This window comes from Hippopotamus amphibius, chromosome 5 (assembly GCF_030028045.1).
Source record: "Hippopotamus amphibius kiboko isolate mHipAmp2 chromosome 5, mHipAmp2.hap2, whole genome shotgun sequence".
NCBI lineage: Eukaryota > Metazoa > Chordata > Mammalia > Artiodactyla > Hippopotamidae > Hippopotamus > Hippopotamus amphibius.
Genome location: NC_080190.1, coordinates 167346258 through 167372832, shown reverse-complemented (window position 1 = coordinate 167372832; position 26575 = coordinate 167346258). Strand labels below are relative to the sequence as shown.

The following is a 26575-nucleotide window of genomic DNA, read 5'->3' as shown; positions in this document are numbered from 1 at the left end:
GTCCTCACCGCACTGGTATTTTCTGCCTTTGTCATTTTAGCCATTTTCCTTGCTCCTGTTTTGAAGCTTCTCCTCTCTCTATAAGTTATTTCTCAGTTTGTGGTTGGGCATCTCCAGAGTTAGAACACTCACTGCGTCTAGGGGCAATTGCTTCATCTTTGGACACTTTGTTTTCTTAAGAAGCTCTTCTTCATCGAGTGGCTTTTTGGATGCTTAAAGATCAACATGTGTATCCCCCCGACTGCTGTCTCCTCCCAGGGAAAGAACACTAAACATTTCCAGCTTCTTCCAAGCCTTTCCAGCTTGGAAAACATGGTTTGCCCTCGCCCCAGTTCTGGTTGCCTGGTGAACAACAGGCTTCACATCTCTGGGCCTCAGTTTACCCATATGTAAAATAAGGAGGTTCTATTTAAAGATCTGCAAAGTCATTTGAATTCCAACATTCTGTGTTAAAGCTTAACTTGGGAACCCTTGCAGAGATGCCCACATACATTTCTAAACAGGGGACACCCTCTACCCAATGTTCCTGTTGATGTTTATCTGCTGACAGTAGAAAATGGAGCCATTCACTCATTCCACTTCTCTTCCTTCCGACAAATAGTTTCTGAGAGCCAAGGATGTTGCAGGTGTGGCAGAAGGAGCTCGGGACGGAAAGACTGATCTAGGTTTCTCCTGTTATACACACAGCTCCAGCAGGAAGCAGGAGAGGAAAGTGGATTGTGTGCCTGGGGGACCCTGCATCGTCCAGGGGAGGTTGTAACTGTGCCAAATGCATCTTAAGAAGGCAAGAGTCGTGGGAAATGTCAGCACTGATGAATGTCACTGAGGCTGGAGGGTGACGGGGAGGGAGGGGTTGATACTTGCCTGAGCCTGGTCACTGGAGGAGGGTAGCCTGAGGCATTGGGGGAATGCAGGTTTCACCCTCAACCCTCGAAGGATTTATTTTGTTTGCAGCAAATGACTCCCAGGCCAGACTGCTCTCTGTTTTCTCCCTGACGTGTCAGGGGTGTGTAAGGACCAAAGAACAGGTCAGCTAGTCTGGATGCCAGGCCCCTCTGATATTTGAATTTTGCAGAGACTAGCCTAATTTAACCGACCCAAACACTGTCAAAATGTGAAGGCACGACAGAGAAATTATTAGTAATTAGGTTTGCAAGATATTAAATTCCAGAGTCTAATAGGAACACTGCTTTGAATTTTTAAAAAGAACCTAGCTGTTGTGTGTTAATTCATTTAAGTCTCACAATTTAAGCCCATGCGGTAGTGGTGATCACCCTTGTTTCATGAATGGGGAAATCGAGACACTGAAAGCTTTAGAACCTGCCCAGGGCACCAGTGTGCAAGGATGAAGCCAGGATTACAATCTGAGGCTGTCTCGTTTTACAGGCATTGCTCATAATTACTATTCTTTCACAAGCACAATAACAGGGCTTCATGTTTGCAAGGAAACCTTCACGTGCAGGTCAGAATTGGAGGCCTGGCAGCTTGGCTAACTGGTGCTGGAATGGTGAGCTGATGAAATCCTGGGGTGGGGGGTGGGGGAAAGGGGGGAGGAGGAGCTACCTAATCTAACTCTCCCCCAGTTTTACTGATGGGCCCAGGTCTGGGTGCCTCAGAGTCACAGAGCTCACTAGTGTCAATTATACTGTCAATAATAGTGACATAAAAAAAAGTCACTCCATGAGGGCAAGGAGGTTCACCAGAGGAGAGCCGGATGCTGTCACCGGGAGAAGACAGGCCAGAACGACCATTCACCATGGAGTGAGTGTAACTTGCCCAAGGTCACACAGCCAACAAATGGCAGAATCAAACTTGAACTCAAATCCATCTTATATTGAAGCTCAAGGTAAAAAAGAGATCCCCTTTGTATACCAAATCTTGAATGACAGAATCTTCTCTCTTTTCTATTCAGCCAGGCATGTGGTCAGCTGGTTGTCCTGGGAATTTACCTTCTCTTACCAAAAAGCTGAGTGTATTTCCCTTCCTGTTGATTCTGAGTTCAGCCACGTAAATTGCATTGGTTAATGGGATGGTAGAAGAGACTTGAAAAAACAATGACATTTCCATGTGCCCTTTCTGGCTTCTGCCATCACCGTGAGAAGGACATACCTAGGCTAACTTGCTGTCCCAGGAGGAAGATGGAAGCCACATGAAGCAGAGCTGCCCCGGCCAAGGTGTCCCAGCCAAGCTCAGCAGAATCCCCATCCAACCTGCACATGCAGGTTCGCCCAGTGTTCATCCCTTGATCCATCCTCCTTCCCTCTCCCTTCCTTTCATAACTGTTTATTGGGTCTCCACGATAGGCCTGGCACTCTGCTAGGCTCTGGCTGGCAGCCCTCCTGATCTATCCTCCTTGTTGCTGGGATTCAAGGCCACCCCTCTCCACCCCGCTCCCTTTTTTTTTTGTTTTTGTTTTCAACACTGTCCAGTTAGTACTGCTTGTGGTTGGTTTACAGAATATTTATTATACTTATAAATCTATTAACTTTTTTTTGGTAAACTAAACACAACTGATAAAGCCTTATGAATCAAATTTCCTTAAACATTTACACACTGAGTCAAATCATCCTGTTTCACTACAACTGTGAGTCTAATACAATTGTTCCTGAACGCGTCAAACACTTTAAACAAAAGTTTTTACTGTACTCATACTTAAGCTTATTTGTAAAAAATTAGAACTACCGATTTGACCAATTTGCTAGCTATATAAAACGTATTTTTGTACTTTTCTAGGATTGTAATATCAGACCCAAAAGAGAAGGATTATCTCCTTCCCAGGAGTACGGAAATCACAGCCTCTGAGTCAATGATTGATGGATTCTTGGTGGGAACACTATTTCAAGGTGACTCAGATGGCAGCAGGCATTTGCTGGTTGGGATGCCCTCAGATCAGGTTCAACTGCTAAGTCAACAGGACTTAAACGCAAGTTCTTGCAGTCTTCACCTCCAGGTCCATTGAATTTTGGGTACATGATGTTTTGCCTCAGTTTACAATTAACTTCATTATGCCTCATTAGCAGTCACTATAATTAGCAGGGCCATAGAACAGTTTAATCTATTAGCCATTCTCCCAGGACACCTGGCTAAGCCATTAGCTTGCAACACCAATTACGAACTCTCTCTCTACCTGGTTATTTAGGAGATCACTGGTCTTGACCAGCCCTTCCTGGTTTTGGTACAGTTCCTACTCTTTCTGGAAATCTTTGACTTACGTACACTTATCTGTTTTTCTCAACTTACATAGATATAATATTTCATAAACAGATATACCGAACTTCAAGTATGAAACAGAATCCCGTATGTGCCAAGATTATCCACTTACTAAAACACTCCGTTTTTATCCTTTCTTTGAGTTATAACTAGCTTTGTCATTACACATATTAACTTTCCCTTTCTGATCATTAAGGACTCATGGCTTTTCACAGACTCAGTTTGTAGACGTAGTTATTCTTTGTTATATCCAAGTTGTCACAAGCTGACCAGAGGGACCCCCTTCGCTTTTCAGCTGATTCCTTTGTCCTTTCAGCAACAGCCCAGCCCATTTGGCAGCAGTCTGGTTTTCTGGCAAATAGCAAGATGTCTCAGGCCATCCTGACTTTCCCCTGCTCCCAGACGTGGACTCAGGTTCTTTGAAGGAGCCCTGGGTACCGCTAACGAAAAACGCTATTGAGATCAATGTGTGCGCTGGTGATGAGACAGCACACTATGGCCACCGAAAAGAAGGAAGCAGAAAAGATGTTGCTTCCTAAGGTCATAATTATGTTCTCAAATTGCTCAAATCGTTCTAATAGTACAATCTGTTTTATACAATTTTAAATGGATTTTTCTCTACAACGTGCCTATTCAGACTTCTAACACTTCACTCAGACTGTGATTATTCCAACCTTTGATTTTATCACTGCTATGTGCCTCAAGGCCCACTGTTTTGAGGTCACGCGTATGTATCCTTTATCAAAACCTGCTTTCAAGAAATCACCTCATAGGGCTTCCCTGGTGGTGCAGTGGTTAAGAATCCACCTGCCAGGGCAGGGGACAGGGGTTCAAGCCCTGGTCTGGGAAGATCCCACATGCCTCGGAGCAACTAAGAAGGTGAGCCGCAACTACTGAAGCCTGTGTGCCTAGAGCCCGTGCTCTGCAACAAGAGAAGCCACCAAAATGAGAAGTCTGCGCACCGCAATAAAGGGTAGCCCCCGCTCTCCGCAACAACAGAAAGCCCCATGTGCAGCAACAAAGACCTAGTGCAGTCAATAAATAAAATTAAAAAAAATAAAAAATAAAGCAGCTTATAAAATTATGTATATAAATTGTTTTCCTGCAAATGTATATTTGTCATATAGCTATTAGACATAATTATAAAATTATTGACACAAATATATTCAATCATGTTAATTTATTATTATATAACTAAATGCCATTTCATGGTGATACATTTCTGGCACAGATTCACTCCCATTATAGCCTTGAGAGGCTGACGGCCACCAGAGGGCCAGCTGGGAAGTTCATCTCCTCTAGGAACTGTCGTTGAAGCAGGATGCCATTAATTATAAAATTTTGAGCAATTTATATTTAATTCCACTAATGAGCCTTCATTAACTGAAGACATTTTGGGATAGTACGCAAATGGAAAGAATGAAGATGTTTGCTGACTGACAGTGTGCAAATCACTCAGCAAAGCTGGGGGCCGACACATCTCTCCACTTGCAAATCTGGTCCCATAGAAAGGGACGCTCTCTTCCTCACTTCCTTATGCCTATGGCCAGGCCAGTTTTCAGTAATGAGAGGTGCTCAGCGATTCTTCTTTGAATAGATAAGGGAGAAAATGCCATGAGAATAAGGAAGAAAATCATAGCTGTCCAAATCATTAACCCAGGGCTGTTATTTATAACCCACAATGTCTTTTTTTTTTAAAAAAAAACCTTGACTTTATGAATATTCTGAGGCAATTGGGTTTTGGGACAAATTTTAAATTGCTTCATTTCCAAAATCCACGTGGTCACAACATCCAGGAGCAATCATCTGCTAATCAATAACTAACATTTAAATGCTGTTGCCAGAAAGGCAACCCAGCACAAAACCAATACTGTCAGCAGCTCAGAATAACTCTTATTTCCTGACAGAAATCAATTCACAGCAAAATAGTGGTTATTGCAAATATTTATCCTTCTAAAAGGGAAAGCTCATCAATGCAGCTTTTTGAGTATTTCATCTGCAGGTGAAAGACTGTGATGGGCTCCACCTAGCCATCTATCTTGAGATGTAGGATGTGGTGGGTGGGTAGTGATAACCCTATGATTGATTGCCTTGGAATTGGCCCTTTTGGGCGTGTAGTGGGTAGTGGGCACACTGATGTGGGGAGAATACTGGGCATGGAGAGTCCAGTTTCACACCTGGGATTTCACTGGCTTGCTGTGTGATCTCAGAAAGCCACCTAACATCTCTGAACATCCCTTTCCTCTTCAAGAAAAGAATGATAACCGTATCTGTTCAATTTAGCCCCCCAGTTGTGAGGATGAAATGAAGGGATGGGGGAGGGGATACCTCTGAACACATATTTAATGGACTGGATAAATTTGGGGTCTTATAATGACTGTTTATTTACCAAGTACAGGATTAAGAAGCAAGACAGAAGGTTCCTGAGAAATCACAGTATCATTCTAAAGCCCAATGTTCATGCGAGTTTTACAAACCGGAAAGCAAGTGACAATGGCAACAAATGTGTTCGTTGAGTGACACTTCTGTGCAGTAGGCACTGGGAAACAAGGATAAAAAAATCTGCGCGGCTTCTGTGCTCAAGAAGCTCATGGTCTAGCTCATGGGATGGGGGCTGTGCAAAGAGATAAATGCAACGGGGCGTGGGGCTGGTTGTAAGGGAAGTGTGAGCGGGAGTGTGGGAACACACAGACATGAACTGAAGGAAAACTTCTCAAGTTTAGCAGGAACAGAGGGGAGGTTATTCCAGGAAAAGACTTACAACAGGAACACATTAGCATTTCCGGAGAACCATAGAAAGAAAAAAGTATTTCCCAAATTTCTCACTTCGAGTTCACGTTCACATTTTTCTTTTTGCCTTGTCTCTGTACCACATGCCCCCTTTTAAGTTGACTAATTTTTAAAAATGTAAGTAAGTTGGATTAAGAAGAAAACTTTATAGGATTCCTGCTATAAATGAAAAATATTATGAACACAAGCGAACCTTAAAACATAAGCAACAGGAACTCATTTATTTATTCCATAAATCACTGTCAGGCTGTTCCAGTTTCCAGGGCTAAAGGGGTGACCAAGACGAGATCGAGATAAATTAATGCCAGGCAGTAACAGATACTACGGAGAAAACGGAAAAGTGACTCCGGAGGGTTACTTGGCATGGGGTGGCCCGGGAGGGCCCACTAGGAGATGTCACTTGACCAGAGAGCTAAAGGAAGTGGTAGACCAAAAAGCAAAACGAGGTCGCTACATCTCAAGCAGACGCGGCTGCCTGCAGAAAGCAGGCTGCGAGCCGGATTCCGGGAGACGAGCCGGCGGCAGGGGGGCGCGCCCACCCCCAACAGAAACTCTCTGCAAGACAGGAGGACGGACGGAAGGCAGGCGCTCCGTCGAGGTGGTCCAGTTGCTTTACTCTGCCCTAAGACTACATCAGGTCGGTGCTCCTGGCGGAAAGCATCCCGCTTCGCAGCCTCAGAAAGGGAGGCGGGCTGTGACCGCCCCACTCACAAGTCAGTAAAGGAACGCCGAGCACCGTTACATCGTCGGGAACCGGGACACGAGCGCTGCCCTCTCCTTCCACGTCCGGTCCGGCGGGGTCCGAGGGTGCGCCCGAGGCCGGGCCGACAGGTAGATGCTGGCTGCGGGCCGCGCAACCCGCCGGCCGGGCCTCGCATCAGCCCCGTCCCCCGGAGAGGCGCAAAACGCGGAGCGACGGAACGCGCGGAGCCGGACGCAAGGCGCGGCCGCCGCCCCCGAGCATGCGCAGTAGCCCGGCTCTGGCCACCGGGGGAGGGCCGTCCGAGCCTGACGTCCGCGACGCCGGCGTCAGCGCCCCGGGAAGAGGAGGGCGAAGACTCCATCCGCCATGTTGGATGCCGCAGATTCGCCATAACCGCGCCGGCTCTTTTCTTAAAAAAATAAAAATAAAAAGCGAAGCGTCAGCGGAGCGCCCCGCCTTCTTGGTCGGCGCGGCAGGGGGCCCGGAAGAGCACGAGGCTTTTTTTTCCTCCGTCGTGGGGGCGTTGCCATGGAGACGCCGGCGGCAGGTGAGCCGGGCTGGGGGTTGGGGTGGGGATGGGGTGGGGGTGGGGCGCGGCGCGGCGCGCGGGAAGCCGTTTCGAGCTTGGAGTCGGGAAGGAGCGCGCAGGCCGCTGGGCGGCGGAGGGATCCGCGGCCCAGGGCGGAGAGCGGACGTAGCGGCGTCCTTCGACAGCACGTTCGGTCGCTGGCAGTATCCCGCCGCCTTGGGTTTTTATTAAAGAAAAAAAAAGTAACGAGGGTGCTAGCGGAAGAACAACCAAGGGAAAGCAGCGCGCGCGCGTGCGCGGGCCCGTTTCCAGGGCAACGGGCGGGGCCGGGGCGCGCGCCAGCGACCGAGCGCAGGCGTCCCCTCGGGCGGGAGGTTCGAATCCCGACGGCGCCGACTGTGGCCGCGTGGGCCTTGGCTGGGCCTCCGCCTTGCCTGGCCTCAGTTTCCTCCTCTGTGAAATGGGTAGCTCCTTTAGACCCCCCCCCCCCCACCCACACACACACGTGTTGGCCAGGGTGCTTGGAAGAGACAGGGTTCCATGGAACTGCTGAAGGAAAGTCTGTCCTGTGGAGGGAGACACAGACGCCCGGGGTTAGCGTTGTTACTGCCGGTAACCCTTTAACTCCGCGTGATAAATTGTAGTTTATTCTCACCGCCCCGCCTAGCTATGCCGGCCCTTGTGCCTCACCCTTTAAAGTTAAGCGGAAACGCCACCTCTTCCAGGCAGCCGTCCGTGGCCTCCGGGGCGAAGCAGCTTAGTGGACGCGGGAGCACGATCCGTCTTCCACTGAAGGTCTGGTCCAGGCCCCTACCGTTGAGCTTGGGGCTCCTGCTTGTGTAAGGAACATTAAGCATGCACACTGGGGCGCTGACCTCATGCTTTTTGCTGCTCCGTGCTCCCGACAGCTCTCATTTGGGTGTCATTTACTGAAGGGGAACAAGAGTTCAGAGAGGTCAACTTCATACAGTTTAGGAATGGCAGAGCCGAGGCTTTAAGCATCAACTTCCTCCGATTTGGGATGAAATCCAAACTTTCCGGTGCCTGCCCGTCTTGTACTTCCACCCCCTGGATTAGCGCCGGGCCCCTGGTGGGTGCTCAGGGTGCCTTTATTGAATGGAAGAATAAATGAACTAACTGACCGCCCCCTGCCCCTTCCAACCGGGTTCCCTTGCAGAGCCCAGTGACTTCCGAAATATAAGCTGAGTGTCACAGGACTTACCCGAAGCTGCCCCTCCAGCTTCATCTTCTGAGCCTGCCAGTTGGTACTGAAGCAGCTATGCTGAGTGTCCCCCATGCTGAGGGCTGCAGAAGACACTTGGACCTTATGTTTGCTGGGTGTTTGGTGCCCAAACCCCAGGGGCACTTTTCTTAGTTCTTTCAGTTCAAGCCAACAGCTTTGCATGACACTGCTCTCTACATGCCAGGCAGGGACGGGTAAAGAGCCCTTTGACCCTTGGTCCTGCCATCATCCCATTATTATGTCAGATTCGTGTGTGTGTGTGTGTGTGTGTGTGTGTGTGTGTGTGTGTGTGTGTGTGTGTGTGTAGTGATGGAGCAGACGCACAGCCAGAGTCAGGAGCCCTGAATGATGCTTGGCACGTGTGCTGGGCACGTGTTCTGACCATGATGCTACCGCAGGATAGGTCAACAAGTTGAGAGATGAGTTGTTGGGGCAAGAAATAGTTACTTTATTTGGAAAGCCAGCAGACTGAGAAGATGGTGAACTAGTGTCCCAGAGAACCATCTTACCTGAGTTAGAATTCAGCCTTCTTTTGTAGCAGAAGTGGAGGGGGTTTGGTTGGTGGCTGCAAATTTCTTGGTGCTTGAATCCCTTGTTCTTGCAGCTGTGTACCCCTAGGTCTGGGCACAATGTTCCTATAAGCCTTCAAGACAAATGTTATTTTCTGTTTGGCAACTTTTTATCTCTGTATGAATGGAAAAGTGTACCTTTAAAGGTCAAATCCTTGGGAATGGGGTCTCCTGTATATTTCAGGCTGCAGGCAATATTCTTAACTTGCAGCAAAGGCAAGAGAATACAGAGGTTAAAGGACAAGAAACAAGTCCGGTGGGGATCAGATTTGTTCTTCCCTGTTATACTGTCTTCTCTGTTTGGTGCCTTCCCTCTCTCAAGTCGCTGGGCTACTGCTGATACACAGCATGTACTGCCCACCCCTCCTCTTCTGGAGTTTACCTAACAGATTTTTTTTAAAAAGATGTGGGCATTTTGTGTAGTTGCCTTCAATTTTCAGCTGTAATAAGTGACCCCAAAATTATGTTTTAAAATATATTGCTGTCAACTTGTGGTCAGCTAATTTCTGAAGAGTCTCCTATTTTGCTTGGTTGTTGGGTCAATGTAGGAGAGCCAGTACAATAAATGATAAGATGGAGTCGTGCTTGGTCTCTAAGGTCCAGCTTTAGGTGGCAAGCCAGCCGTGACGGTCATTGCCTCGAACTGGCTCCCATCTCAGCCTGTTTCCCATTTACCTTGTGAAATGGGTCCTAGGTCTTTTCTCCCCTTATCTTACAATTTACATAACAACTTTTCCAAGACAGCTGTGCTTCAGTAGAATTAACTTTCTGCCTAGGGCAAGGGCAGTCAAGAATTAGATATATTAAAAAGACTCTCCTTAATTGCATTTGCTTTTATAGATAGTTTCATGCATGCTGCTTCTGAAAACCTCCCCAGCAAGAGGGGCTGATTTAATTAAGTAGAAGGGATTTAGCCTAGAGTTAAGTTTTCTCTTTGTTCTCAGCTGTTTATCCTGTTAAACTTTCACTGTCTTTGCAGTTTCTCAAGGGCAGGTGTCAACTTTAAGGGCTGGAACAATCTGGAGGGTGGAATGAACATGTGCTCTGGGGCCAGAGATCTGCTACTCACCAGATTCCTGACCTGAGGGCATCACATAACTCATGGAACCCACCCCTTCATCTGCAGGAGACAGATCCTGCCCACTACCCGGGTCATGGTGCTCTACAGATGCTTGTGGCACTGTTCTTTATGCCTTTCACCCAGACCCAATTTCTCCACCATGCAGCCTAGTGCATTGTCACCTACTTGCTTCTTGAAAACATTTGTAGTTGGAAAAGTGTGATAGACTTTTTTTAAAAAAAATTTCTCTCTCTCTCTCTCTCTGCACTGTGTGGCTTCCAGGATCTTAGTTCCCTGACCAGGGATTGAACCTGGGCCCCGGGAGTGAAAGCACTGAGTCCTAACCACTGGACCGCCAGGGGATTCCCATTGATTGATTTTTTTTTTTTGAAAGAAAGAAGAGTAATCTGGGAGTGAAGCAAATTGTCATCTTAAACACCTATTATAGTTTGAAGTTACATCCTTTTTCTTTTTAAGGAACATAAAATATATAATTATATGTTTATAAACAGATTATGCTTGGCATGTTAATAGAAAAAGGATTCTAACTTGGGTTACAGATTTTTCTTCTTTTAAATCATGTAACAGATGGAGCTGTGAATTGTTGAACTCTGGAATCTGGCACCTTTGTGCCCTAACTGGGTCTGGGCTGAAGCAGGATGGGAAGGGTGGGGACTGGGCTTCAGAGGCAGCTGCTGGCCTTGTTGGGGTATAGGGGGATGAGGGGACCAGATCGGCCATGGCACTGGAGCCAAGGAGCAGGGGGCTTTGGGAGCAGCATTCTGGAACGGGGGTCTTGGATATCCTGGTAACCTGGCGGGCCTTGTCAGCCTCAAGGCTCCTTGTAGGGCCCTAGCTGGCTTCCTTCTTTCTGTTAGACATTTTCTTTCCATCTCTGCCAGCAGGCCTGTTCTTCAGGGGCAACCACCACTTCTGTGTCCCCTAGGGTCCTTCCTTCCTTCCTCCTCCCCTCCCTCCTTCCTTCCCTCCCTCTTCTTTCTTTCCAAGCAGATTCCCTAGTTCACCGAAATGTTTGTGCCAGACTTCGTGCCGGGAAGTGAGAATGCAAAGTCAGATATGACTCGCTGTTCCCTCTTGAGGATGTCATGCAGTCCAAGCAGTGGAAAACCAATCCTTTAGGACATGGTGCCAGAGGCCGTGATAGAAGTAAGACCTGAGAGCTGAAGGCTTGGAGGGGGGTGCACCGAGCCCAGCCACTTAGTTACTTTGGTCCTTTTGCTGAAAATTACATGCGGGTCCACTTCTGAGCTCTCTGGTCTTACACCACTAATCTATTTATTTACCCTTCATCAGCACCACACTGTCTGAATTACTGTAGCTTTCTAGTGATTTTTGAAGTTATAAAGAATAAATAGGAGGACATTTTTTGGAGGGGCAAAAATGCAGGCAGGAGCAAGACCCGTCATTAGGTGCTCTCCTGGTGCATCCCAGGGTTGATGACACTCACCCCAAGGAAGGGGCTGTGGGAATGGAGGTAAGGGCAGATACAGAGAAATGGATCAAAGGAAGAACCCATGGGACTGGTGATTGATTGGATTTTAACTTAGAGACCAGCCAGCGTTCGTCGGTGTTTGCTTTCAGGGAAAGAGCAGTGATGAACCGAACAGGCACAGGGATATGAAACTTTCCAGGCTCTGTACACACAGCCCTGGTCTGTCATTTTCACTTCCCTCCTGCAGTGGTAGAGGGAAGGCCTTTTGAGTTCTGCTCCTTGTTTTTATTTCTGAGTTGGGCTAGGGGGCTGGTGCAGGGCTTGCGGGCTTACTGGAAGCACCTCAGAGACACCCTTCCTGGGGACTGAGGCCCCTCCCTTCACTTTGAAGAGGCCCCTGGAGCAGGAGGGCCATGTGGCAACCTTACCCATTGCTGGGCAGGTGTCAGAGGACCAGAGAAGTTGTGGGTTTTCCCGGATTTTGGGTTGACTGGTGGCTATCCCATCCTGAGCCACTCTTTCTTCCTCAGCCCTTAGTCTTTTTTTTTCTTTTAATTAATTAAATTTGTTTATTTTTGGCCGTGTTGGGTCTTCATTGCTGCTCATGGGCTTTCTGTAGTTGTGGTGAGCGGGGGCTACTCTTCGTTGCGGTGTGCAGGCTTCTCATTGCAGTGGCTTCGCTTGTTGGGGAGCAGGGGCTCTAGGCATGCGGGTTTCAGTGGTTGTGGCACACGGGCTCAGTAGCTGTGGCTCTCGGGCTCTAGACGCGTGCAGCTCAGTAGTTGTGGCGAATGGGTTTAGTTGCTCTGCGGCATGTGGGACCTTCCCAGACCAGGGATCGAACCCTTGTCCGCTGCATTGGCATGCAGATTGTTAACCACTGTGACACCAAGGAAGTCCCCAGCCCTTGGTCTTGTTTGTTTCTTTAGGAAGCATGAGTTGAGTGCCTTGGTTAACGTTATCCTCAGGGTGTTGTGTTTGTTTATTTTTAATATTTATTTATTTATTTACTTATGCTTCTCTGGGTGTTAGTTGTGGCATGTGGGATCTTCATTGTGGCATGCAGACTTAGTTGCGGCATGCATGCGGGATCTAGTTCCCCGACCAGGGACTGAACTCTGGACTCCCTGCACTGGGAGCACGGAATCCTAACCACTGGACCACCAGAGAAGTCCCTCCTCAGGGTTTCTTAGGTGAATATTCTGAAAATGTTCTAGTCCTCATGGCAAAGGAAATGCATCATTTCTGTTTAGAAGTAAATATGTTTATTAACTTTAAATATTGATCTCTTTAAGCTTTTAGCTGTATTTTTTAAAAAAATTATTTATTTGGTTGTGCTGGGTCTTAGTTATGGCTCACCGGCTCCTTAGTTGCAGCACGTGGGCTCCTTAGCCGCGGCATGTGGGTTCCTTAGTTGCAGCAGGCGGGCTCCTTCGTTGCCGTATGCATGCTTCTTAGTTGTGGCATGCGAACTCTTAGTTGCAGCATGCATGTGGAATCTGGTTTCCTGACCAGGGATCAAACTTGGGCCCCCTGCATTGGGAGTGTGGAATCTTATCCACTGAGCCACCAGGGAAGTCCCAAATTTTACCTGTATTTTGAATTAAATTTTGATGTTTTTGGAGTTTACAGTCTTTTCGGGGAGACAGAGCTTAAACAAATAAATAAACACACCGTTAAGTACATGATTACAAATTGGAGGAATTGCCTCAGAGTGGAGGGTTGCGGGATAGTGGGCAGGAGAAATTTATGCAGACCTAATTTATGTTGAAGGGGACCTAGGAAAAGTCTCTCTGAGAAACCGAGATTACAGCTGAAACTTGGAGAGTGTGGGTCTCGATTTTTACAAAAGTTTGATAATCAGAAAGCAGCCCTCTCCACTTTGCAGAATCTTTTTTTTATAATTTAAAAAATTTTTTAATTTTATATTGGAATATAGTTGATTTAAAATGTGTTAGTTTCAGGTGTACAGCAAAGCTATTCAGTTATACATGTACATATATCTGTTCTTTTTCAAATTCTTTTCCCATTTAGGTGATTACAGAGTATTGAGCAGGGTTCCCTGTGCTGTACAGCGGGTCCGTTGTTGGTTCTCTGTTTTAAATATAGCAGTGTGTGCATGTCAATCCCAAACTCCCAATTTATCCCTCCCCCCGACCTTTCCCCTTTAGTAACCATGAGGTTGTTTTCTATGAGTCTGTTTTGTAAATAAGTTCATTTTGTATCATTTTTTTAGATTTCGTGTACAAGTGATATCACATGATGTTTGTCTTTCTCTGTCTGCCTTGCTTCACTTGGTGTGATCACCTCCAGAATTTCCAGCAGCTCAGAACTAGCTCCCTGAGGCCAGAGCGCTGCTTTGCCCTTTCTCGCCCCCTAGAGGACATGCATGGGAAAGGACCTGTTGAAATAGATTAGGAGACACCAGAGGAGACACCCGTGTCTGCAGAGGTGGTGGCTGCCAGTGGGAACTGGCCTGGCTTCGGTGAGGGTGCTGTCCCAGCAGTGGGACCTGTCAGGCATGGCTGAAGGACAAGGGGTGCTGGACCTGCAGGGAGGAGACCGAGGGCTCACTGGGTAGCTTGGTCAGATGCAGTGCGAGGGGCTGGCCTTGCCAGGGTCACCCTGAGGCTGCACTAGCTGGAGCAAATCAGGGAGAAGGACGGGCTGCCTGACCTTCTAAAGCTCCCGGCCCTATGAACAGAGTGGTAGCTGCCCAGCCCGGTGGGGGGCAGGTAGGGCACTGGCTGGGAGGCTTGCCTTGGTCCCTTTCCAAGGCAAGAGCCTGTGAATTTGGGCCACAAATGAAACCATGGTCACTTTAAATTGTTTTCATGAACAAAAGAGAATTATTTATGTTTCTGGAGTTTGTGTCTTACTCATTTCTGAATGTGTTTAGCATGCATTTTATGTGGTATATATTAGGCATTCATTGAATGTTGAATTGTGAGACTAAGTTAAAAATTACTTTTTTCCCTAATAAAAAGCTGAGTAGTTCAGGTATGTGGAGAATACACCTAATGGTTACTCCACATATTAGTTACCAGGAAGAATGGATCAGATCTGTCTGGTTAGGCTGGAGCTGGGTGGCTGGTGGGGTTTGTAAAACTCTTCTTTTCCCTGTGACTCTTGCTTAAATTTAAAGCTCTATGCTGGAATTTGAACAGAGCTTAGACACATCTGAACATTAGAGGGCAATTCTTTCTTCTCGAATTAATTTTCAAGTCCAAAATACTTTGCAGCTGAGACCGACTGCAGCCTTTATGATAAGTGAAGCAGGTATTTAAAACTTGAAGTTGAATTTGCTTGTTTCCCGCATCTTCCTCAGTTCCTGCCCAGCTGTTATTTTATCTCCTTTGCTATGACCTCAGGAGCCCAGAGCAGACAGCCAGTGTCTAAATCCTGTGATAGTAATAAATGAAAATGTCCCCATCTTCTGCCTCTTTGTAAATAGTGTGGACAGGAACTCTGGCTGGCAAGGTCTAAGCTTCCTAATTCCTTGTCTCCATTTTCCTAACTCTGTGGGTCCCAAAGATTTTGGGGTGCTGGGGGGCCTCTCCCATCCCACTGGCTGTCAGGGAGCGGGACCCGCAAACCACATTTCTCTGATCTGCAGTGAAAAAGTTGCCAGGTGTCCTGGAAATAAGGTGAATACTGGATTTGTGTTCTAGTCCAGACTGTGATGTGCTGTAAGTGGAAAATACACACCAGATTTTGAATACTTAGTACAACAGCAACAATAAAAGAATGTGAAATTTCTCATCAATCTTTTAAAAATGAGTTACAAGTGAAATGATAATATCTTGGATATACTGGGGTAACAAAACGTATTCTTAACATTAATTTTACTTGTTTCTTTTCACTTCAATGTAGCTGCTTGAAAATTTGGAATCACACCAGTGGTCCTGTTTGTGTGGGTCAGCGCTGGCCTGGATGGAGCATGGGGCCTCTTGAGCTGTGGCAGCCAGAGTGGCTGCCCCCCCAGGGCTTCTGCAGAGCCACACGTGTGTGTCTCTCCACACGAGGCAGTGTCCCCCAGGCAGGGACCTGCCTGCCACCTGCATGAATGTGCCCATTACGTACGGGCACGGTGTGTGTGTGCTGAGCGTGTCCACCTGCCTTATGGGTTGTGTTCACAAGCCCGTTTCACCTGTTCTTCCCAGTTCTGCGCTGCACCTGTGTCGTGTGGAGCTGTCCACCAAGCCCCTTTCCCAGTATTCCCTCCACAGGGTGACCCTTGCCCCCCCACTGTCCTCATGAGGTTTCCAGCCAAGGACCTGTGGGTTCGGGAGGGGAGAGGTCCCTCCAGTCACACGGAAGTGGCCGCTGTGGGGTTTGACCCCAGCGCCTCTGTCCCGAGGCCGGTGCTGAAGCCGGTCTGAGGCCACCCCTTACCTTCTGAAGTTAAGACTCACGGTGCCTCTGCCACACAGAGGAACCAAAGTAAACGAAAACAACAAAAACCCCAAACGGGGAACTCAGGCCTGGTGGTGGCAGCGGCGGCTGTGGGCCTTGCGGTCACCCTCACATATGCTGTAAAACGGGAGAGGATTTTGCACGTCTTGTTTTTCCCGTGGGAAAAACCGCAGAGACGGAGTCGCTTTGGAGGCGTGGCGTGAGCGCTCTGGGGTCACCTTGGTGATTTGCACAAGGGGAGCTGTGCTGTCAGAAGTGTGCACAGGGGCTTCCACATCCTCAGAGCTTCCCCCGCATCTGCGGGGGTGGGGGTGGTGCAGCCACTTAGAGAACTGGGTGACGGGGGGCGTGGTTCCTGTTTACATACAGTTATTTGTGGTGCTTTCCCAGGAAAAGGGCCCTGGGGCTGCTCCTCAGCTGTGATTATGTGAAATGTGAGCAGACTGTTGCCTGGGGCTCTCACTTTGAGAGTGCTTAAAAATAACTTAAAAAAATTATGCCGTTTCAACATGGAAGAAATGTGTGTGCATAAAATTATAATGCAGCTGTGGGCCCAGCCTTAATTATAGCTGATACTGAGCATTTCTCATTTTATGTTGTTAATCCAATTCCAATAGAGGAGCACCCATGGGCTTTCTCCCTTGCATTTAATAGAAATGTTAACTTTGTGAGCTGTAGAAGTTGGCGTGCTCATCAGCATTTCTTGAGCTGCGTGGTAATAACACCCCAAATTAGGGTGTGCATTTATTGGAACTTCAGCCCACCGAACCTCAGAGCTGGGAGGGCACCTTGGAGATGGTTTGTGGGTGGGGGGTGGCAGGCAGGAGGCAGGTGCTTAATGGGCTCCTCCAGGCCGTGAGGGAGGCTGGGGCTGTCCACACACCCTGGCTTCTGTCCAGGTGGCTCTGTCTGTCACTCTGCAGGTTAGCTTCTGGGTGAGTCTTGGAGACCATGTTCCACTTTAAACCATTCGAAGACCACTTCGCGTTGGGGCCTAGAGAGGTTCAGAGACTTACACAGACTCCATCACACAGCATGTGGGGACCTGGGACTGGTTAGGGGCTGGGGGACCTAGGTCCTGCCCCAGGCGGGTGCCCTTCCTATGGCTTCATATGGGACGGTGCCTCAGAGGTGGCGGTCTCTGAGCTGGGAGTGCCCTGCAGTCCTCCTGCGGCCCCAGCAGACGGCCCAGCAGATGTGGAAACAGAAGCTCGGGAGGCTCAGTACATGTGCCAGGGCCGCACGGCTGCTGGGGCCAAGGTGGGTTCATGGCCCGGTCTGGGCTTCCCACCTCACTTTGTCATTTTAAATAGGAGAGTCACTTGTGAATCAGAATGCATTTTCCCCTCTATCTTTTCGTTTAAAATTTGCTATTTAAATTTTTAAAAATTAATATATAACACACACATAGAAAAGTGTGTATTGAAGAGACGAGCAGCTCTGTGAATGTTCAAAGACCGAGTTCACTGTGTGACCAGGCAGAACTGGGGCAGAAGCCCCCGGCCGCAGCCCCCCAAGGAAAAGCTGACCTGAGCTCAAATAGTGCAGAGGAGTTGGCCCCTGTGGTACTTCATGTGAATGAAGTACGCCCCGGCCTCATTAGCACGGAAGCGTGGCTGTAAATGGGAAAGCACCACAAGATTTGAAAATAAATGTGGGTTGCGAATGGGCCAGGCAGTAACTGATCGTGACCAGGGTGGAGAACCCGGCTTGGCACTGGGTCTGATTCACCTGTTGGGTTGGCCATACGTGCTGCCCGGACAGACTCCCCGCACCCCCCCACCCCCCACCCCCCAAGCCTGGGAAGCAGCATCAAGCGGTGACTCGTCATTGAGAACGGGCGTCAGGCCTGGGCTGTGCTTCTGCTGTGTGCGCACATGCTCTGTGACCTTGCGGTCCCCTCTGTGGGCTCCGTTTGCTAATTTACAAATGGGGATAGCAGCCCCTCTCTCATTGGATTAATGTGAAGATTAAGTGGGTGGCGGGCAAAGCCCAGCATCTGGCAGAATTAGGGCTCAGGGCATGTTAGCCCTATTTTCCTTAGGGTCTGTCTGCTGTCTCGGGAACGGCTTCATCCTGGGAATGGAGGGTGTACTGCTCGGACTGGCCAGCAGAGGGGGCCGCTGGCACGTGTATGGTGCCCACTCTTGCCTCAAGGCCCTGGGTTTACTGTGTGTTGGTAAGCACCCCCCTCCTTATTTTTTTTTTGCGAAGAAAAGCTGATGCCCTGTGTGTGGTGGTTCTGTGTTCCCTAGTTCTAAACCTGTTGCCGAGCCGTGCAGGGGCATGCTTATTAAGCATGTGTTCCTGGTGGGTTGGTGGCCCTGCATCTCACACTCATTTTCTGGCCTACTGCTCCCTGAAGTGAGTTGCTGCTGTAAATTATAATAAACACACGGAGAGTGAAGTTCCCTTATTGGTGTAGCTACTCTTAGTTGTAATTAGTTGTTTGAAATGTCTCTCTAGCCACGATGCTGGCTATAGAGTGAGGCCCAAGGCTTGTGTTCCTCACAGGGTCCCGCTGTCAATAACACCACCTCCTGGAACAATGCTGGCCCTGAGTTGGGTGGGCAGATACAGAGGTCGGCTTGGAAGGCCTTGGTCAAGTTTTGACTGTGTGTGTTGTGTGCCTGGGGCTCCTTGGCATCTCACTAACTTCTCTGAGCCCTAGCTTTCTCCTCCATAAGCGGGGACCATGATAATGATGCTGATGTGGTTGTGGTGGTGGTGGTGGTGGTGGTGGTGATGGTGGTAGTGGTGGTGGTGATTTTGGTGATGATGGTGATGGTGGTGGTGGTGATGGAGGTGATGGTGGTGGTGGTAGTGATTGTGATGATGGTGGTAGTGGTGGTGGTGATTTTGGTGATAATGGTGTTGGTGGTGGAGGTGGTAGTGGTGGTGGTGATTTTGGTGATGATGATGACGGTGTTGGTGGTGGAGGTGATGGTGGTGGTGATTTTGGTGATGATGGTGTTGGTGGTGGAGGTGGTGGTGGTGGTGGTGGTGGTGGTGGTGGTGATTTTGGTGATGATGATGACGGTGTTGGTGGTGGAGGTGATGGTGGTGGTGATTTTGGTGATGATGGTGGTGGTGGTGGAGGTGGTGGTGGTAGTGGTGGTGGTGATTTTGGTGATGATGATGACAGTGTTGGTGGTGGAGGTGATGGTGGTGGTGATTTTGGTGATGATGGTGATGGTGACGGTGGTGGTGGTGATTTTGGTGATGATGGTGATGGTGACGGTGGTGGTGGTGATGGAGGTGATGGAGGTGATGGTGGTGTTGGTGGTGGAGGTGGTGGTGGTGGTGATTTTGGTGATGATGATGACGGTGTTGGTGGTGGAGGTGATGGTGGTGGTGATTTTGGTGATGATGGTGATGGTGACGGTGGTGGTGGTGATGGAGGTGAAGGTGGTGGTGGTGGTGATGGTGATGGAGGTGATGGTGGTGGTGATGGTGGTAGTGGTACCATCTACTTGGTTACTCTACAGGACAGCGGGGAGGATCAGGTGTGGTCACTGACATGCAGGTCTTTGTGAACAAAGCAGGCAGTCTCATGTTATTCTGCAGCTGGGGTGGGCAGGGAGGCAGGGAGTGCTGCTTCGGGCCAGGCCCCCCCCCTCCCATGGCTGACACGTGGGAACTCCGCAAGAACACCCAGCTCTGGGAGCTCCTGTGCCTTTCCCTGCCTGGCCTCCCCTAATCCCAGGCCTCTCGTGCACTTGGGCCCTCTGTGCTCCTGGGCACGGGCTCACCTGGCCCACACATTTAGGCGCTGGACTCGGGCACTTCGAGCCTTGGCTGTCCTCACCTACCAGGTATCTTCTTGTAGCACATATAACTCTTGTGTCAAGAATGCCTTTTCCTCATCGATTCTGAATCTAAATCTATTGCCTTTTCTTTTTTCTTTCTTTTTTTGTCACCTGAACACTGTGCACTTTTAGTGTCACCCTAATGTATCCTTACGAGAGAACAACAGGGACAGGCATAAGATATAATGCCTCCCCCCCACCCGCCCCACCCAGTCAAATGTCTAATCAGCCTCAGAGAGAAATACCAGAACACCATCAGCTGGGAGACATGTTTCGTCTGTGACCAGAGTTTGCGTCTCTGCTGAGCATCCGCAGGTGTGGCCCCGCTCTCCTTCCTCAGCTGGTGTTTGGCTCAGCGCCCATCAGGCTGTCTGGGGCCCAGGCTGTCTGGGGATCAGTGTCTTCCTCCCCCAAGAGGGAGACCTTATTTTGTCACTTACTGTGCTGTGTCTTTATTTCTAATCTCAGGGTACATTTTTTAAATTTACTTTTTTCTTGGATTACACATGTAAGCGCCGTTGTGGAAGATCTGAAAAACCCAGAGGCTGTGAAGTGGGAAATGACTGGGTGCTTTGCTGGGTGTTGGGGAGCCAGAGGGGTGGGGAAAGGGTCGGGGGTGCTCTCTCTCTGTCTCTCTTGCCCTGTTTCTTCAGATCAGTCTCTCTGGCTTCCTCCTGCCACTTAATGGTGGTCCTAGTCATCCGGGGGGAAAACCTTTTCTCAGAAGTTGCAAATTGGCAGCTCTCAGGATAGATGTAAGCTGCAGACTTGATTTGTTTGCCTGCACAGTTTTTTTTTTTTTTTTTTCTTTTTTTCTTTTCCAGGAAAACCTCATTTAGTTGCTAGCATTTAAAAATCCAGAGATTTCAAATTCAGATTCAGCTTTTCAGCTGCCATCAGCAGGACCGGGCACTTGCCGACGGGGCAGGCTTCCTGTGTGCCTGGCCCTGTCCCCACCGCTCCCGATGGGCCTCCTGCTCTGGAGGCCGGTGCCCTCGCCTTTCCTGGGCAGGCTCCCGTGGTGGGTGTTCTGAGGACCAGGGCTCGCTGCCTCCCTACCTTGAATTTGTCCCGCCCCCTGCACGCTCGAGGCTCCTGGGGTTGAGGCTCTCCTCTGTTCTGCTTGCCTGCTCTCCTCACCTCCCGAATCCATCCAGCTTCCCTCCCCTGAGCAGCCTTTCCCAGGGGCCTCAGCCATGGGTTTCTGCGTCCTCCCCACGCTCTCCAGGGGCATATGGTTAGTGTGTTCTTTTATAGACTGCCCCTGCCCCCCCCCCCCCCCCCCCACCGCCGCATGCACGCCTACAACCTGTGTTTCTACCTGATTTTTAAGTTCCTTGTGAGTTGGCCAAGTAGGTTTGAAACCATATAGATCTGAACTTGATCCTTTTAGGCGAGTTATAGCTTCTTCATCTGTAACATGGGATAATAATATCTTCGTGGCCAACTCATTAGGGCCACTGTGTACAGCTGTGCAGGTCGCACACTGCACAAGGGTACCCCATCTAAGGGGATCATTTCACATCATAGATTTGTGTATTCATTATGACAGATCTCTGCAAATGGTAGTATCTTGTTCTGACAAAATCAGTATATTTTGACCACTTTCTGACAGGGGGAGCTAGTGTCTTAAGGAAAGGGTGCCTTGCTCCTTTTCTCACACAGGTGCCTCATGGGCTAGCAGCCACCCTGCTCGTCAGGATTACATGTGATGAGGAGCGTGAACGTGCCTGGTACCCAGGTTTGTCTCTTTCTTTCTTGAAAGCAGGGTTTGAAGTACAGTCATGGAGGTGAGCTCAGAGGCAGGGCCCCCAGGTGTGTGTGTTGGGGGTGCCGCAGGGGGGAAATGGGGCCTTACAAGGAAAGAGCAGGGGTTAGGTGTCCAGCCTCCCCCGCACTTGGCCTCTGCTGCATCTCCTTCGGAATCTGGAAGTGTCCCTGAGTTTCACTGACTCAAAGACTCTGATGTTAGCATCCCTAAAGGCAGGCACAGTCTTACAATTGGTATGATAAGAAACCAGCATGTCTTAGTTTATTTGATAGCATTTTAATCTCTTTTAGTGGTATGTAAAGTATCAGTGCCTCTTAAAATAGACGTTGCCTTAGATTTGAGGAAATACAATAATGAAAGCAATGTCTCAGGATTGTTGTGGAGATTAAATACGCCTAGTGTGAGCCTAGGTGGTGCCAGCTCCTGGTGAGGGTTTAATTGATTTAAGCTTCCTTCTCTTCTCCTTCTTCCTCTTTGAATTCCTTCATATTGGCCTGATGGTGATGGTGAATGGTGATGTTATACGGCATATCCACAGCTTGTTAGAAGTTCTGCAAAATAAACTAAATGGAAGGAAAAGTGTTTTGTCCAAGCCCAGGCCTCTTTTCCTGAAGATAAAGGAAAAAAAAGTATTTTTGATTTTAGTAAGCTGTAGCATATGAGAGTTTATTCATTACCTTGGATGTGACAGAAATCTGGCTGTATGTTGCTCAAATGTTTCCACTCCTATTGGGAAGCTGCCAGCTCTTTTGAATTTAATAACTTAAGGGCAATGAAGAACAAGAAAACAAAAATATAACTGAAAGAACTTGCCGTCCTACTCTTCTCATATGGTAGGCAATTTAATAGGGTCTTAGTTTTGGCTCATGAACTCTCTTTAAAGTTAATCAATCCAAGTAAAAGATAGTTGAAAAGCAGAGAAAGATGATTTATACTAATCAAGGAGAGGAAGGGAGTTTTTTTTTTTACACTATAACTTTTAAATAGAGAAGTTTAATGGTCTAGTACAGTATGTCTCCTACATACGAACGAGTTCTATTCTGCGAGATCCTTCGTACGTCCAGTTTGTTTGTAAGTCCAACAAAATTAGCCTAGGTACCAACTAACACAGTCAGCTATATACTGCTGCTTACGCCTGCTTCCAGACTTCCTGGGCTTGAAATAAAGACACTGTACTGCTGTACTCTATACAGGACTGTACAGCAGAGTACACAGAAGCGCAACCACTTGTAGAGCACACACGCACCACAGTGTACGCCAGACACGTGAGCTAACTTACGTGCTTGGATGTGTGAACGGACATTCACATCTTTGAAAGCTTGCAACTTGACGGTTCATATGTAGGGGACTTACTGTAAAGGAGCATTTGGTCTTCTTGTGGTTGTCGATAAATGTTTAAGGGTATTTGTAATAGTCAGTTCATCTAACATTTTCTGAGTGCCTGCTGTGTCCCTAGCAGCAGCATCGCTTAGAGGAGGATGGGTGACGTGGGGCTGGGCGGGGCTCTGGCTGCAGGTGACGAGGGCAGGTGGTATGGAAAGTGCTGGGGTGCAGAGCCCTGCCTTCTCATGGAGGTGAGCACAGGGACCTGGACTGAACCCTGGCTACCCCCTGTGAGCTGCCTCACTCCACCTCTGTGGGATGTTCAGACCTCGTAGGGTGATTGGGATTGGACTGGGTCATGGATACGCCGAGAAGTATACCTGCTTCTTCTCAAATTTAGTGCCTTTTCCAGAGAATCCAAGCTGGCAGCCATTGGTATGTTCTGTTGGCTAGAGTATTTTTCTGTTTTAACTTTGTATTTTGAGATAATAGTAGATTCACAGGAAGTTTCGAAGATGGTGCAGAGAGGTCTTATATACCCTTTACCAGGCTTACTCCAATGGTTACATTCTTAGGAGGGGAGTAAAAATGTATATATATAAAAAACATAAAATTTGCCATTTAAACCATTTTTAGGTGTATTGTTTAGTGGCATAAGGACATTCACATTGTTGTGCAACCATCGTCACTGTGCATCTCCAGAATTCTTTCATCATCCCAGTGGTTACATCTTGTGAAACTGTTGTGCAATATCAAATCTCAGAAATTAATGTTGGCACAATGGGCGTGTATGGTTCTAATCCGTGTTTACCACGTGTGTAGATTTGTGTAACCACCTCTGCAGTGAAGATGCAGGGCTGTTTGTTGACATGTTATCAGTTTGAGTGAAGTGTAGAAACCTTGTGTCCCCCCCCTTTTTTTTTTTTTTTTTGGGTTGTTCTCTGCAGCTTATAGGATCTTAGTTCCCCGACCAGGGATTGAACCTGGGCCCTTGGCAGTGAAGGCCCTGAGTCCTGACCACTGGACCCCCAGGGAACTCCCAACCTTGGGTCCCTTTACCTCCTGCCATTAGTAATTGTCATAAAAGTTTCTTCTGCAGACATTGAGAACCACATCAGACAGAGTTATACTTTTGTTTGTTAAATGGTCAAACGTAATTTAGGAAATTAACAGGAAAAGGGAAATCTGACGTATTTGCCAATATTTTTACACTTTCCTTTGTTCATTTTCCTGTTCTTGATGTCTCAGGATTCGTTGTTTTAGCATTTTCCTTCTATTTAGAGAATTTTCTTTGGCTGTTCTTTGAGGTTGGGTCTGCTGGCGACGACTTCTCTTACTTTTCCTTCGCCTGGGCACACCTTGGTTTTCCCTTCACTCCTGAAGGATGTTTTGCTGGCTGCAGAATTACAGGTGGACAGTTCTTTCCTTTCTGCATTTGAAAAATGTGCCACTTCCTCCTGGTCTCCACGTGTCTCAGGAGAAGTCTGATGTCACTTGAATAGTTTTTCCACACAGGAAATTGTTTTTCTTGCTAATTTCAGGTTTTCTCTGTTTTTAGTTTTCAGAAGCTTGATCATAATGTGTCTTGGCATAGATGTCTTGGGGTTTACCCTGTTTGGAGTTTGCTCACCTTCTTGACTGTGTAGGCTATGTCTTTTGTCAAATTTGTGAAATCTTCACACATTATTTCTTTGAATACTTCTCCACCCCACTGTCTTTTCCTCTCCTGGGACTCTACTGACACGAATGTTAGCTTTTTGTTACAGTCCCATAGGTCCCTGAGGCTCTGCTTGTTCTTTTTCAGTCTGTTTTCTCTGTTATTCAGATTGTGTATTTTTTGTTGTTCTGTTTTCAAGGTCACTGATTATTCTGGCAGGGGAGGGGATAGGCTGCAGTCTTGTCTCTGGGGTTTGGCTCTTGCACGATGGATATTATCTAAAAGGTTTCCGTCTTGTGAGGCTGCCCCTTTCCCGGATCTCTTGGCCAGTGAGAGCAGGCTCTTGCTGGAGCTGTTTTTGCCTGTGCCTGTTGGTGTTTCTGCACCTGGGTTGTAGGAGGCGAAAGAAAAGCCCCTGGCACTTACTGTCTTGTTTCTCAGGTTGCAAGGCTGTTAGCTCTGCCGCCTTCTCTCCAACTTTCACAGTCTCATGTGTATTTTACCTGTGACGTCCAGGTTTTTAGTCGTACTTAGTGGGAAGAATAGGGAAAAGTACATCTACTCCATCTTTCTGGAATTTTTGCCACAATATATATTTGTAAAGACTTTATTTTTTTTAGGGAAGTTTTAGGTTTTCATCGAAATCGAGAGGAAGGTACAGATTTCCCATATCCCCCCGCCCACACATATGCACAACCCTCCCGCGTTATCAGCATCCTCACCGGGTGGTGCGTTTGTTACAGCGGGGGAACCTGCACTGACGCATCACCGTCACCCAAAGCCCACAGCTGACATTAGGGTTCACTCTTGCTGTTGGACATTCTGTGGGTTTGGACAAATATGTGTTGACGTGTCCATCATTATGGTATCATCCAGAATATTTTTACTATCCTAAAAATCCTGTGTGCTCTGCCCGTTCATCCCCCCCATGCCATGTGGCCACCCTTTTACTGTCTTTTTACTTTTTACTGGAGATCTTTTTACTGTCTCCATAATTTTGCCTTTCCCAGGATGTCATATGGTTGGAATCATATGGTATGAAGCCTTCAGCCTTTCCAGATAGGCTTCTTCCGTTTAGTAATACACATTTAAGGCTCCTCCATGTCTTCTCATCGTTTGACAGTTCATTTTGTTTTGTTTTCTTTTTCTTTTTTTTTAACTGAAGTATAGTTGCTGTACAGTACCAGTTAACAGGTGTACAGTATAGTGGTTCACAACTCTGCAAGGTTGTACTCCGTGTGTATTGGCTGTATATATTCCCCGTGTTGTGCGGTATGTCCTTGCAGCTTATTTTATACCTAGTAGTTTGTACCGCTTACTCTGCTGGCCCTGTAATGCCCCGCTCCCCGTCCCAAGGGCACATTTCTTTTTAGCTCTGGGTCATATTCCGTTGTCTGGATGTACCACAGTCTATTTACCTGTTCACCTGCCGAAGGGAATCTTGGTTGCTTCCAAGTTTCGGCAATTATGGTAAAGCTGCTGTAAACATTTGTTTGCAGGTTTTTGTTTTCAACTCCTTTGGGGAGATACCAAGGAGCACGATTGCAGGATTATATGGTGAAGTATGTTTCGTTTTATAAGAAACTATCAAACTGTCTTCCAAACTGGCCGGGCCGTCGTGCACCCCCGCGAGCAGCGCAGGAGAGGTGTGTAACCACATCCGTGTGCGTCGGGAGGCTGTAGGCCGCGCAGGCTGCTGCATCCCTTCACGCCCGTTATCTAACCCCTGATGGCTTCTGCTCTTTCTGCCGGTGGCCGTCCCCCCTGTCCCTGGGGCTGCCTTCCCGCCACTTCCTCTTCTTACCTCCAGTCTGCCCTGTAGTGTTTTTGTCAGCTTTCCTTTGGCTGAAGCACGTTTCACGGTGTGCCTGGGAGTCCGTGTCTCTCAGTAGGTCCCCACAGCTCTCCTCCCTCATCCCGGTCTCCGATGGTCTGGCCTGGCCTCGGGTAGACGGGTGGCTTTTCACGTGGGCAAACCTCGCTCCTTTGGTGCTTTGAAGGAGGAAGTTGGGACGTTGGAACCAGGTCACCTGTGCCATCCG

At 48.1% G+C, this 26575-nt stretch overlaps 1 protein-coding gene across 1 annotated transcript in view; it reads left to right on the top strand.

The window, feature by feature from the left end:
* Positions 1-7135: 7135 nt before the first annotated feature.
* Positions 7136-26575, top strand: part of ZFAT (zinc finger and AT-hook domain containing) — a 174830-nt gene continuing 155390 nt past the window's right edge. The window contains exon 1 of the mRNA XM_057737087.1: positions 7136-7250. Coding sequence (XP_057593070.1) covers positions 7232-7250 — 19 coding nt within the window. The 5' untranslated portion in view covers positions 7136-7231. The remainder of the gene's footprint in view (positions 7251-26575) is intronic.